General features: G+C 36.0%; 1 protein-coding gene across 1 annotated transcript; it reads right to left on the minus strand.

Moving 5' to 3' along the window:
* Positions 1–6,242: 6,242 nt before the first annotated feature.
* On the minus strand, positions 6,243–12,550 carry LOC132097398 (meiosis-specific nuclear structural protein 1). The gene is made up of 9 exons (XM_059503079.1): positions 12,331–12,550; positions 10,304–10,431; positions 10,116–10,218; positions 9,802–10,031; positions 9,446–9,662; positions 9,249–9,356; positions 7,888–8,145; positions 7,632–7,757; positions 6,243–6,416 (listed from the first exon to the last, which is right to left on the minus strand). The coding sequence occupies exons 1-9, from the start codon at positions 12,547–12,549 to the stop codon at positions 6,303–6,305; spliced, it is 1,503 nt and encodes a 500-aa protein (XP_059359062.1). The 5' UTR covers position 12,550; the 3' UTR covers positions 6,243–6,302.
* Positions 12,551–13,671: the final 1,121 nt, after the last annotated feature.

The following is a 13,671-nucleotide window of genomic DNA, read 5'->3' on the forward strand; positions in this document are numbered from 1 at the left end:
ATGAATAAAAATATGTAATTTAGCCTACTGTAAATGTAAATTTGATATTAATCCTATATTTACTGTTTGAATAATATTTAGACAAAATACATTTATACATTAATACAGTCATTTGTATAAAACATATATTTGAAGATGTACCAGATTTATAATAGTGATGTCTTTTACACTGCAGTGGCATGGAGCGAGAAGGAACTTAGATACAGTATCTATACATTTACTTCATTCATGGACATAGTGCATACTTTCCATCGTAGGATTTCAAAGTTATTGTTTAATTGCTTTAGCTGGAATTACTAAACAACAAACTATCCAATCATTTGTGCCTTTTTTGTGTCATTTATATATAACATGATTCTACTGAAGCTGAAAATACTGAAAATAATCAAATACAATTTAGAAACAAAGAAAGAAAGATGACACATTAAGATTAATTAATTGAATGAAAATAATAGGTATGACAATAATACAACATTTAAAGAAGGGAAAAAAAAGAATGCACCTGAAATAGTTTTAATGCCTTCACAAGCCCTCTGACTTCATTCTTCAGAGAGAAGACAATTGAAGCATGTTCTCTCTTGGAGGAACATATCTTGTCTTTGTTCTCTGTCTTATGAAAATTTGTTTTGTTCAGCTTAATGAGAGAGAGAGAGAGAGAGAGAGAGAGAGAGAGAGAGAGCTATTATAATCAGTGTCACTGGGTTCTACTCAAGCAACTTTAAAGTCATGTAAAGTCCATACACATTCAAAGAGGAATGTGTGTGGAAAGTTTTATAATATAACTATTTAAATGTGCATTAACGATAAGTGCATATAGCCTTGGCGTAGTAGGCCTACTGTTGTTAATAATTATGTTATTAAAGTTTTTGGAAGGAATTAACTTTAAAATATATATCAGCTATTTTATTCCTAAACATTAGCAATTCATGATTGCCCTAAATTCTCTAAACTATCGGCAGCTCACTTTTCTCTCCATCTTCAAAAATGTTAGCATTTTGATGTGTAAAAATATGTTAGGATTTGGATATGTAAAAATGTTAGCATTCTGAATTTGTCACAAGTTTTTCTTACCTCATTGTTGAGTTGCTTGTCTTCGTACCTCTTAGTGATGGAGTCAAAAGAGCGTCCTCGACGCTGGCCGTCAAGCTTGTTGGAGAGCATGGATGGTGCTCCTGTTTTTATATGGAGAGGAGCGGGGCTCAGGAAGACGCCTCTGTCAGTCTGATAATGATGATGCTTTCTCTCTGGATTTATAAAGAGATCAAGCAGAGGAGAGGAGGAGCGTGCGGCTCTGGAAAGTCCGACCAGCCAGACCAGAAGATTTTCACTGTTAGCAAGGTTCATCAATCGAAAACTATATTCGACCGTTAGATCCTTTTAATAAAAAAAATAAAAACTGTTATTTATATTTTATAAGACTTCTATTTTTTATTGATAGAATGGAAAATAGATAACAGGATTGTCACCTCTTCTATATTTTTTTTATTTTATTTTTAAAATGTACTGCCTTAATGTATGGCAGATTGTGTGCGCATGTTTTTGTGACACATCAGGACACAACTGGGGTGACTTATGAGGACATAACCCATGTCCCCATTTTTCAAAACGCTTATAAACCATAGGCTACAGAATGAGTTTTTTTGAGAAAGTAAAAATGCACAAAGTTTCCTGTGAGGGTTAGGTGTAGGGTTGGTGTAGGGGCATAGAATATACAGTTTGTACAGTATAAAAACCATTACGCCTATGGGATGTCCCCACTTTTCACAAAAACAAACGTGTGTGTGTGTTCAACTGTTTTCCCAAGATCTACAGCAAAAAATGATGGATCTATTTATTAATCACATAACTGATATCATTTAAGGACATTTTAAACGAAATATTAGTAAAACATAACATACAAAACAAATGCTGGAAAATCATACTTTTGACTTAAAACCTTAAAGTTACCCCACTGACAACAAGTCCCATCTCTCATGTACAGCTTATTATGCATATATTGATAATTATCTATATCATATTGGTTATTCCAACCCCCCCGAGTCAGATCATAATAAACACTTTTGTACTTACGCCATTCATAATGTTCATTAATTTCTAAAAGTAATGTTTAATATTGATTGTAGTATCACAAAATGTCAATAAAATATGGCACATTTATTATCAGTCTATCAGCAGTTGATCAAGATCAGGGGAAAGAGAAAAAGAAGAAAAATATACTATCACACAATGGTACTGTGCTGATATACTTCAGCACTCTTGGCTGACGATCCATTAAAAGATTCATAAAAATCGAGTCATTGACCTTGGCATTTAAACACCCAATCTTGACCAATAGTTGACATTTGTTTATTTATTTACTCTTTCCAAGGTTGGTCTGGGATCAGTGAGCTTTATTTCCACACCTCTGCAGAAAGATCAGTGATGAAGTGATGTGGATAACGGTCTAATAAGACACAGCAGCAGGCCTAGATTAACTGGTGACGACTGATTTTGGAATGTGCCCGTCACTGGTTTCTGTTATCTCCAAACCAACCAGTCCACACTATAGTTCCAGTACGGGGGTGATTTGTTCCATAGGGAGAAATATGGAAAATAATGCTCACACCAGCATTAATTATCTTAAAATGCAATATAATTAGGTACTGCTGTACGTCCATTTCCAAACAACATGACTAATCTTTTATTCAAATGTTCTCACGCTACTTCTATGCTTTACTGGTCCATTGTCTGTGCCTCCCACTGCTTGGTCATTCATCTGAAAGACCTCCATACCCCTCCTCAGGGGAACAGGCAGATAGTCTTTTTTAAGGCAGCCTATAAATCTCATTATATAGATATTCACAATCTATTGAAACACAGCAAGTTTATACCAGTTTCAACAGCATTTTTGCTCTATTTTTGTTTTCACTAAAATATTTTTACACTATTTAGTGCAAAGGTAATACAATGATGCAAACTTTTCACAGGTGAAAAAATGACAAAAGGTGAAAAAAACACAATAATATTAAAAACCTTTATTATATATTTTTTTAAACTCTGCCAACTTTAAATGTTTAAATGTTCACTTTCATTCATGAAAGAGACAGGTTAAAAAAATTGTCTCCTGGTGGAAAACAAAGACTTGAGATGAAAGATGAAAATGACATGAAATTACCATTATATCTAGAAGATGGCAGCAGAGGATCACCCATTAGCTCAGTTGCCATTTCAACTCCCTAGTTTTTTTTCACATCTTGCTTTTGGATTTATTATAAAATTACTATGAAGTATCGGAAGTGCAGGAAGTCAAAGTCATTTTAATGTCATTTAAAAATATATAAAGAAGCCCAGACACCAATCGCCTAGATGCGTTAATTACTGAAATTATTCAATAATACATTTAGTATGTTGGATTTTTTTTTTTTTACTACATTTTTCAAACATTGCCTAAAAAGGTCACATCAACAAGCTTGAGTTGGTACTTCTGGCACTGTAAAAAGACAAAACCACAAAGAATCACGGTATGAGAAATATTTAATCTAAAGATGCATATATCCCAATATGGTTAGGATTTACATTTATCTACTTTTGAGATTTACATTTATTTCCTTTTGTCTATATATAAGGGTGTTTGTGCAGAACAGGTGACGTACAGCATGATTGAGCCAAGTCAAATCATGTTCAGACTAATCCAATGCAGCACTGGAGTCTGGTCTATTAGCATAAGCTTCACTGTAGACACACAGCTTCTGCAGAGACTTCATTCTGAGACAATTCAATCTGCACTCTGTCTCAGCAACAGGACATTCACCTCAATCTAGGTTGCAAGAAAAATGCAATGATAGAGTAAGCTATGGCACATATTGTGAGTTCATTGGTCTGTCAAAAAACCTGAAGTTCCTTCAAGGTAATAGTGCTTCCTGCGCTCCCAGGTGAGACAAGGTATGTGATGCAGAACAATGTCAGGAAAGATTAAGTCTGGTCATGATTCAATTCAATTAAATTCAAGTTTATTTCTATAGCGCTTTTTACAATACAAATTACAAAGCAACTTTACAGAAAATTAAGTTTCTACAATATTATAAGTGGTGACTGCACGTATGACAGGATTTTTCAGAAAAATTAATACAAGACGTAGTCAGCCAGACGATGAACATAATTAACAGCAATTATTATATGATGCAATCACACTTGTAGCAATATTTGTTGATTCTGTTTGTTGATTCATCATGATTACCATGCTTCAGTTGAAAGATGACAATCGTAAAAAATATTTGACCAGCCTAGTAAGAAAATCCATTACAGAAGGTGGACCAAATAAGATTTGCTCCAGTGCTAGGAAAAAGAACTAGGTAACCCTCATTAGTGGTTTAACTGAGCAGCAATGAAGTTGAGTCAAGTTTTGGCAAGGTCTACAAACTTTATGAGACTGTAGATTTTGATGTTGACCTTTTATATCTGCTACTTAAAGGTAAAATGTTCATTGATATACAAAGAAAGGAAGAAGTGAATGTGTATAGCTCTGAAGCTCAGAGAGCTTATTTCGCTTAATGTCCGAGTGTGTGACCAGGGATAAACATGTGCGTCAGCATGCTGCATGTGCACCTGGCACACTTGGCAAACTATGATGTCTTCAGCATCCTGTATGGATGATGGAGAGTACAAAATAGAGCTGTGACAGGACAGAGGGATATGATTCCATAATAATCAAGACGACTTCCCATTTCATAAAGGGAAGTAATGACATTTATAATGTTCCAAAATATTTCTATAAAAAAAATGCTGTTCTTTCTATTCATCAAATCTAGAAATAAATGGTTTCCATAATATTAAACAGAACAATTGTTTAACATTGATTTTAAATGTTTTTTGATCACCAAAGAATCCTTTTAGAATGATTTCTGAAGGAACATGTGCCACTGAGGACTGTAACATTACAAAATAAAATAACTGTTTTTACTGTTTTTCTGATCAAATAAATGCAACCTCGGTGAGCAAAGACTAGTAGTATATGTATATATTACAAGCGCCAATCCATCCAAAGGCAAGTAAACGATCTTGAATGATCCTTTTGTCTTTTGTATGCTCATTCAAAATGTCATCTAACATTGTAACAATATTGACGGCACACTTTTCACAATCATACTGTAGTGTCTTATTGACTCATTACCACTGTTAGCTTGGTACTGACATTTCAACGCTGAAGCTGTATCACACAGGAAATTAACTGCAAGACACACAAAAAGGTTTACAGACCTTTCAGTTTTTTAAATTATACAGTACCTCTCAACAACTCGGAGGTCATTTCTAATTCATTGAGAGAACGAGATGTATCATTTATTATCAGCATTGTTCATAAGAAGAGTATGTGGTGGTCTAATAAAACTGAATTTGCCAGGCATAGAAATGAAAATGAACGTCTAATATAGACGGATGGTGAAGTCTGTGTAATAAATAAATGTATTGACATTTCCAAAGGAAATTCTTTATACTATATGATTACTTTGAAATGAGTTGCATTTTAGCATGTTTCTTACAGTGACAGCCTTTTTAGAGGGAATTTCATAATAGCTGTTACAAGAGAGACTTGATATTTTCATAGTGCAGGTATAGATAACAGTAAACACTTGGTTGATGGAAGAACTGTACAGCCATGACAGCAGCCAGCCCAGACCAATGCAATGCACGAACTGAACAGAATGACTGACAGCTGTTGAGACACTGACAGACTTGACTGTACATGAGCAGTCACATTTGATTAAATTCTTGCTCGTATGATATACTGCCTGGCAAGCATCAACCATACCCAGTTCTTTCTTAGGAAGCAACGAAATCACTCAAGAGGAAAGAAAATGCTTGCGTGAGGAAAGCTAACCCAGTCTTGTCTACAAATGGTGGACATTTGGTGAATCCATTTAGGGGTCTACAAAAAGTGAAATTTACCTTTCAACAGTTCAGGAAAGAGGGAAAAACAATTTATTACCCAGTAACAACACTTAAAACTTGGGACATCCATCGCAGGAGATTCAGAATTTCACATCTGTTTAATAGGTAGTATCTTTTTGAGGCTAGAATTTCATCAGTAGCCTAACTGAGTTTGACATTTTAGAATTCTACACTATATTTTTTACAGTTATAAAGTAATAGACTATACAATAAGTTTGAATATACTGTACGAATTTAAGATAAAGTTACATTTGTATTATGTGAAATTAGTTTAATAGTTTGTGAAAGTGGCAGATGCACCTAATGCACTGTTAAGTATACCAGCATTGGTATACAGATTGGATTTAAAAAAAGCGCCACATTGGTCATGAATTACCCTACTGCGACTCATCTCCCCAACCCTCATCTGAGAAAATATCAGCCTGTCTTTGTTTGAAATTGTTTCTGAAATCCTCATCAAAGTGCTCTAGGTCATCTTCTTTGAAAATACCCTAGAAAATAAGAAAAAATACAAATAAAAAAATAGTAATAATAAAATAGTAAATAGTAATAAAAATTAGGGATGTCCAGATCCGATCTCGTGATCGGAAATCGGGCCCGATCGCGTGGTTTCAGACTCGATCGGAATCGGATGTTACCTCCCGATCAGGACTCGGATATATATTCTCATTATTTTTTAACACATCTTTAGTTATGCGGTGGCATAGAGTTAGACCCTTTTGACTCTACACAGAAACAGCAACGCGTGCGGCATGACATTACTTTGTTTTCAAGAGATGGTGTGAATAAATATAGATTCAAACTCAAAGAAACAGGATAGTCTGTGCATGACCTAATATATTTAATTCGGACCCAGAATACAGCGAGATGAACATCACAGAGCGCTAAACTCTCATGCAGTGTGCGTTTCATTCATACTAGAAGCCGGAGCGCGCTCTCACGCTGATAGTCATATCTGGAAACTCCTAATATGGACAAAAGCGTCCAGCTATCGCTGTGGTTTTCACAGGATAACAGAAACTTATGCAAAAACGAAGACATTAATATACGAACAAGACAATAAATTGTTTTTCAAGTCATCTCCAGCAGGTGATAAATAAAGTATATGAACAATGCAGTGCTAATTGACATAGCATTTATTACAGTATAGAAACTATTCTGCCTTATTAAGTGATAAACAGTGTTTGTAGTATATAAACAAATCATTATTATTTGTTATTGTCCAGCATTTATAGATTTCTAAGCCAATTAAAAGCTAGAAAATAAGAGAAAAATTTTAATTGCCTATACTACCAGTCAGAAGTTTTTGAACAGTAAGCTTGTTAATGTTTTTTTTAAAGAAGTCTCTTCTGTTCACCAAGCCTGCAATTTATTTGATCAAAAGTAAAGCAAAACAGTAAAATTTTGAAATATTTTTACTAGCCTATTTAAAATAGCTGTTTTATATTTGAATATATTCCAAAATGTAATTTATTGAACATCCTGGATCTGTTTTTTTCGCTCTTCTTTATTCTTTTTTTAATGTATTATAGAAGTATCGGATCGGGACTCTGTATCGGCAGATACTCAAAATCAAATGACTCAGACTCGAGGGCAAAAAAACCTGATCGGGACATCCCTAATAAAAATAGTAAACCTTAGTAATGACTGATTATGTGAGATAGCTTACAAACGAGTGTCTGTGTACTAGAGTGTGGTGTTCTCACCTTCGGTAGGTATCCCAACAGTTTCGTTGCATGTTGTTTTAGGAGCCTCTGTCTCTCCTCTTCAATGATCTTTCGTCGTTGAGCCTCTCTCTCCTTCTCCATAGCTCGCTCCTCTTCCTCCCTCTCCTGTTGAATATTTAGATTCATTCATTCAATGTTGTCTGTACTATCAGTGGTAATTGGTATAGTCTGAATCAGAAGGAAATAATGTCCAAGTTGCACATTTGCAGGCTTGATTTGTGGCTTTGAGTCTTACTTGTTCAGCCAGATACTGCTGTCTCCTTTCTTCCAGCAGCTTCTCCACAGCCCGTTTGTGTTCCAGCTGTTTCATACGACGCTTTTGGGCATTCATCTGCTCAATACGGTCATCCTCTGCAAACTTGGCCATCATCATCTGTCTAAAGGCCTCCTCTTCCTCTTTCTCAGCTTGTATGCGCAACTGCTTGAAGGCCATCATCTCCTGACATGTCTGCTGCAGCTCTAGCCGCTGCCGGATCCTCTTCTCCATCTCTTCCTGAGAGTGACATGACGTAAAGAGAAGGTAAATGTACATAGTTTTACATGGTGTTAGTGAATCTCAAAAAAAATTAAAAGCATCAATAAATGATGCAAATTCTAAAAATAATTATGATAAATCACTGATTTTTTTTAATAATTATAAATAAAACTGTTTTAATACAGTAAAAATATATGACAAAAATAAGTATCATCATTGGGGTACGCTGCTGAATAAAGTCACAGTGTAGAAAGACCTAATGGTCCTGAAATATGCTTAATTTTCTTGGTTAACTGAAATCTGACTGGGGCGTTTTCTAAATAGGCATCATGAAGATTAGTGTTGCCAGGGTTACGATTTTCCTGTAAAACTGGCCTATTTAAAAAATGTCACAGGAAAAAATTGCTGTGCTGCTGTGTGTTTTTTGGGCCACTTTTTTTTTTTAACTTGTACCTTAGCCACTGCGCCAGCCAGTATCCATCAAGTCAACACGCTTCAGGTAAGTATAATCCATTTATTTCCATTTGTTGTTTCCTTTCTCACAAAGCAACCTACTGCATGCGGTTGAACAATTGTTTGCATTAACTGACAGGCATCTTAGGTTGACTACTACATCCCTTTAAGCAGGACCCTACAGGTATTATTTAGTTGCAGTGACCGGTATGCAACACTAGAGGTAGGTATACAGCTCAAGGACAAATATGTTATGGTAATCACAATCTCAATAAATTTTACATTTTTATTTCTACTTTAATACATTTTTATTCTACTCAATTCAAAAACAATTAAGGCAAAAAATAAAATGTCTTCAACAGCCACCAAAAGGTATATTTGCAGATAAATTTAAAATGAAAATGTATATCGATCCTTGGAATGAATACCAGGAGGTGTGTTTCATGTCACATCACAAACTAGAGGTTACACAAGTTTCACCCCCACATCAGGAATTTGAAAGCAGGTAAATTAAGTTTGCCATTATAAATTAATTGCACATTTATGCTAGTGTGTTTTCCTGATCTGGCAACCCTACATAAGATTAACCTGTGGTTTCTTTTTAAAAGTGTACAAGGTGTAAACAATAAAGTGAGATGTAGTAAGATACATTGTAAGAGAGTTCTCACAATTTCCTGTCGTCTTGCAGCCTCAGCTTGCTCTTCCAAATGAAGTTCCTCACGGACTCGCTCCATCTTCTCACGCTCTCTTTTTTCCATCTCGATTTGCTCAGAGAGCTAAACAAGAAGGAAAGAAAGAACACATTAATACTTGTATCTTGATTACTTGCCTGTACTAAACGGCGCAGAGGGTGTGTGTCATGTACCATTTTGTGGAGGGTTTCTTTGGCCTGTTCTCGCTCTCTAACTTTGGCCATCCTGTCCTCCTCCTTCCTTTGCTGGTAGTGGGCAAACTCAACGATGCGCCTGTTCTCTGCCTCCACCTTTTCTCGCTCTATACGTCTCCACTCCGCTTGCTGCTTTTTAAAATCTTCAATATATCTCTGTGTGGCCACCAGTTTCTCAAATTGTAACTGAAGCTCCCTGTAAATGAAGTTTGTCAGTTTCAAACCATTCCAGAATTATTTTTCCATCTAAAAGAGATGACATCATCTGTTTTCTCCAGAATTTCCAAAAACTAAGTAGAACATATTAGACTCAGGAAACTAAAGAACACACTTACCTCTGATCCTCCTCATAGATCCTCCGCACTATTTCATCCACCATGAGTTTCTCTTTAAGAAACTCTTCATAGGCTTCATGTCTCTTGCGCTCCTTCTCCTCAAGCTGCCGCTCAAGTTCTTGCTGGTAACGCACTACCTCCTCATACTTCTTCTGCTCCTGCTTCTCCTTCTCCATCTCTGCAAGCTCATGCTCGTCCTTCATCTTACGGGCAACAGCAGCCTCTTGACGCTAGTAAGATGTAAATTCACAATAACCAAAACCACACAATAAGGGCCTAAATGTAAGACACACATTTGCAGGTCACACCATTACCATTGTCTCATATCGAACAGCTTCCTTTTCTGCCATCTGTGCTGCCCGCTCTCTGTTTGTGTAGGCAGACTTGAGCTTTAACTCTAGCTCTCGAAGCTCAATGCTGCCAATAAAACACAGAGTTTAATAAAACCTATAAAACTATTATGCAGTGCTTTAGACTGCCGTTAAGCTCTCTGATCTCTTACCTGTTCTCTTTAATGTACTGCCTCATCTTTTCATCTCGGAGTTTCTCATTATTAATTCTGGCCAGCTCCTTGGCCATCCTCTCTTCCTGTTCAAGCTGCCTCTCTCTGAACCGTCTGTCCTCTTCTGCCTAAAAACATTCATTTTGCATGTTTTAAAAGGGTCTAAAGTGTTAGATGTATGCAGAGGTGGGTAGTAACGAGTTACATTTACTTCGTTACATTTACTTGAGTAATTTTTTGGGGTAACTAATACTTTTCGGAGTATATTTAAAGATGGGTACTTTATACTCTTAATTGAGTAAATTTTGGGGGGAAAATCTGTACTTTTACTTCGTTACTGTGGGCGACGCTCCTCTCGTTACTTTATCTTAATGCAATAAATGTTATAACTGCTTCAGTTTATTCCAAACGCGCCGTCTACTTTTCTCTGGGCAATGAGCGATGCCCTTTCGCGAATGATTCATTATTTTGAGTCAATTCTGTTCAAAGGCTTGATCAAACCAATTGGCAAACGAGTGAATTGGTTCATGAATCAGTTTGAATGAGTCGTTCAGTTCCCTGCCGCACGCGCTGAGCGTCTGAAGTGGTTCACTCAGAGTTGTAACGTTTAAGAACAGAAAGAGTGTTGAAAACGTCGCTGGAACTGCACTGAATTGAAAGCAAATCTGCAAAGGCTATTATTTGCTAGCGATGGAGATCCTTATTAGATGAACACCGCGTGTGCTGTCTACTGTTTAACAGGTAATAACTTGGGCTACATTCGATTACAGTACACGATACCACTGTGACATTAGTTTGTTGTATGTGTGTGGCTTATAACAGAGGGGAGTCAAGTTGAATGCAGCTTCCAAAAGACAAAAAATAGCCGATTAAGACTTTATTAATTTTAATACAGTCACACCGGTGCGAGTACGTTCAGCAAGTCCAGCTGCTAAATTCAGATCTGCGATTGCTTGCTGGCGCTGAGCCAGAGATAGATGCGTTTATACAGCGCTGCACATTATAACAAATCACACATGATTCTTTTGAGCTTATTAAAGCATTGGCCAATCAGAGGCGTTCAGATGAGTCATCGCTAAAATACCGGTGCTTCCTTCACTCGCTCGCTGACTGGAGACCTCTTTCTGGCGAATTCTCTCATCAGAAACAACAAAGTGCAGATGTATGTACGAATCTTTAATTAAGATATTGATTTCACAGTGTTAACAGTTTCAGTGATGTTAATGGGAGTTTCTGAGAATGATTGAAATCTAGACTGTCAGTGAAAATGATCTTTAATAATGTAAATGTTATTTGCTCTCTTTCTGAACAATGAAAGATTAGTAGCAATATTTATATCACATTAACTTTCAATGTTAAATTCACATTTAATATAAAGTCAGTCGTATTAAAAATATGTTATGGCATGACACCTAAATCTGTTACTTAAGTAAACAGACAGGGTTTTATAATAAATTACATAAATTGGAGTAAAGGCTGATGAAATATATACATTTAAACACGCACACATACATTACATACATTTTATCTATATATCTAAATAAAAATAAACTCAGTATATATGACCCAAAGTAACTAGTAACTAACTACTTGAGTAGATTTTTTATCCGATACTCTTTTACTCTTACTCGAGTAACTATTCAATACTAGTACTTTTACTTTTACTTGAGTAAATATTTCTAGAAGTACTTTTACTTTTACTTGAGTACAGTTTTTGGGTACTCTACCCACCTCTGGATGTATGAATGATCTTAAATGCATGGTTAATGTTTCATGCATGTGCTTAAATGCATGATTTCATTTTTGAATAAATGAATGAATTAATTAATGGTGCTTCTATATTGCGATTTATTGTGTATTGTTGTACACCCAAAGCGCTTTATAATCATATAGGGGTCTTCTTTTGGACCGCGGGAAGAGTTGCGCTACAGGGCACAGTTAATCATAACAAATAAAAGAAATGAGACCACGCGTCTCTTTTTGAGGATACAGCTGACGTATTTTATAACGAGCAGAATAAAACCAACCTTGAGAAGTGATTCCTCGATTTGTCTGCCATATTCTTCATCTTGTATTTTGCGCAGGAAGCGCTTTTTCTCGACTCTCTCGTCGCACTGGAGGTTGGCTTGCAGCTGCTTGTCTTTGGTGATGCGTTTAGTTTGAGCTTCACGCATTTCCTCCTGTTTGCGGACCTCCAACATCATCTTCTGATGCTGGTTGCGAGAGATGTTGCGCTGCTGGCTCATGAAAGACTGCAAAGAGACGGCCTCTCGTAAGTTTCACAACACAACCTCGCTGATTAATTCAATCGACTGTAGCATCTGCAATGATTACCCAGTTCGCTAAACAGACTAACGTTACTCTTGGTTTTTGACAAACGTTACTTAAATCTGCATCGTTCTTACCATTACTCCGGTGTCCTGGAGGTTTCGGATCAGCTCCGTCGACTTTGCGATATAAAAGTTTTTGTTTCTTACCAAACAAAGTAGGAAACGCCACGCTCATTTGTTTGCAAGTTGTTGTCTTAGAAACGCGGTGGCTTTCAGACCTGGGAATAAAAACGAATATTATTGGTCAGCGCAATTCTTGCAGAGCCAATAAAGTGCAACAGGTTGCTGAAGTAAACATCCAATTAATATTCTCCATAGAGAAATTGATATTTAACGATTGCTTTATGCTTCTGTTAAAGCCATCTATGGAGGACTAACACTGAAGAAATAATACTAATTATTATTGTTTTAATAAATATTATTATTGCCCCTCATGTTTTTAAATGAAAAATGTACTTTGTGTGATTGGCTTTCCGCGCTATTCATGCATATGTAACGTGAGGGTTCGGTATGTGGTGGTATATCACTCTTTATAATAATGAACAGCAGAATGGAGACAGAAGACTTCAGTCAAGCAGCACTTTTACTGAACACCGTCACAACAACAACACTTCCTTCAACACAGCCTTTCCCGTGACCTCACTAACCAATCAGAAGCAAGGACTTAGACTGAGATAAACGTGAGTGAATCAGATAGGCAGCTTCAGCAGAATATCCTTACTGCATTAAATATGTAAACACATAAAGGTGTAAATAATTAACTGACTAAACATTGTAAATATACTTCTAGTATATTAACTCAAATATAAATCATATTAAATTCTAAGCATTACAACTTTCCAACATGAAATATGAACTCCACTTCTAAACCTTACAAATACATGATGCTGTTTGTTTATAGTTTTTTTAAGCAACTTAATTATAATTGTTTAAAAACATTGTTAAGTGAATAATATTTAAAATAGTCATGTATTCTAATACTTTTATTAAACGTGCATCAGTAATATTTTTATCGATACGCCCTCTTGTATGAGGCGC

This window comes from Carassius carassius, chromosome 2 (genome assembly GCF_963082965.1).
Source record: "Carassius carassius chromosome 2, fCarCar2.1, whole genome shotgun sequence".
Classification (NCBI taxonomy): domain Eukaryota; kingdom Metazoa; phylum Chordata; class Actinopteri; order Cypriniformes; family Cyprinidae; genus Carassius; species Carassius carassius.

Coding starts and splice junctions, on each gene's coding strand:
- LOC132097398 (XM_059503079.1), bottom strand. CDS start 12,549: ATGAGCCAGCAGCGCAACATCTCTCGCAACCAGCATCAGAAGATGATG. Junction 9,663..9,801: donor ATCTATGAGGAGGATCAGAG/GTAAGTGTGTTC, acceptor CTTCATTTACAG/GGAGCTTCAGTTACAATTTG. Junction 8,146..9,248: donor CTGCAAGACGACAGGAAATT/GTGAGAACTCTC, acceptor TGTCACTCTCAG/GAAGAGATGGAGAAGAGGAT.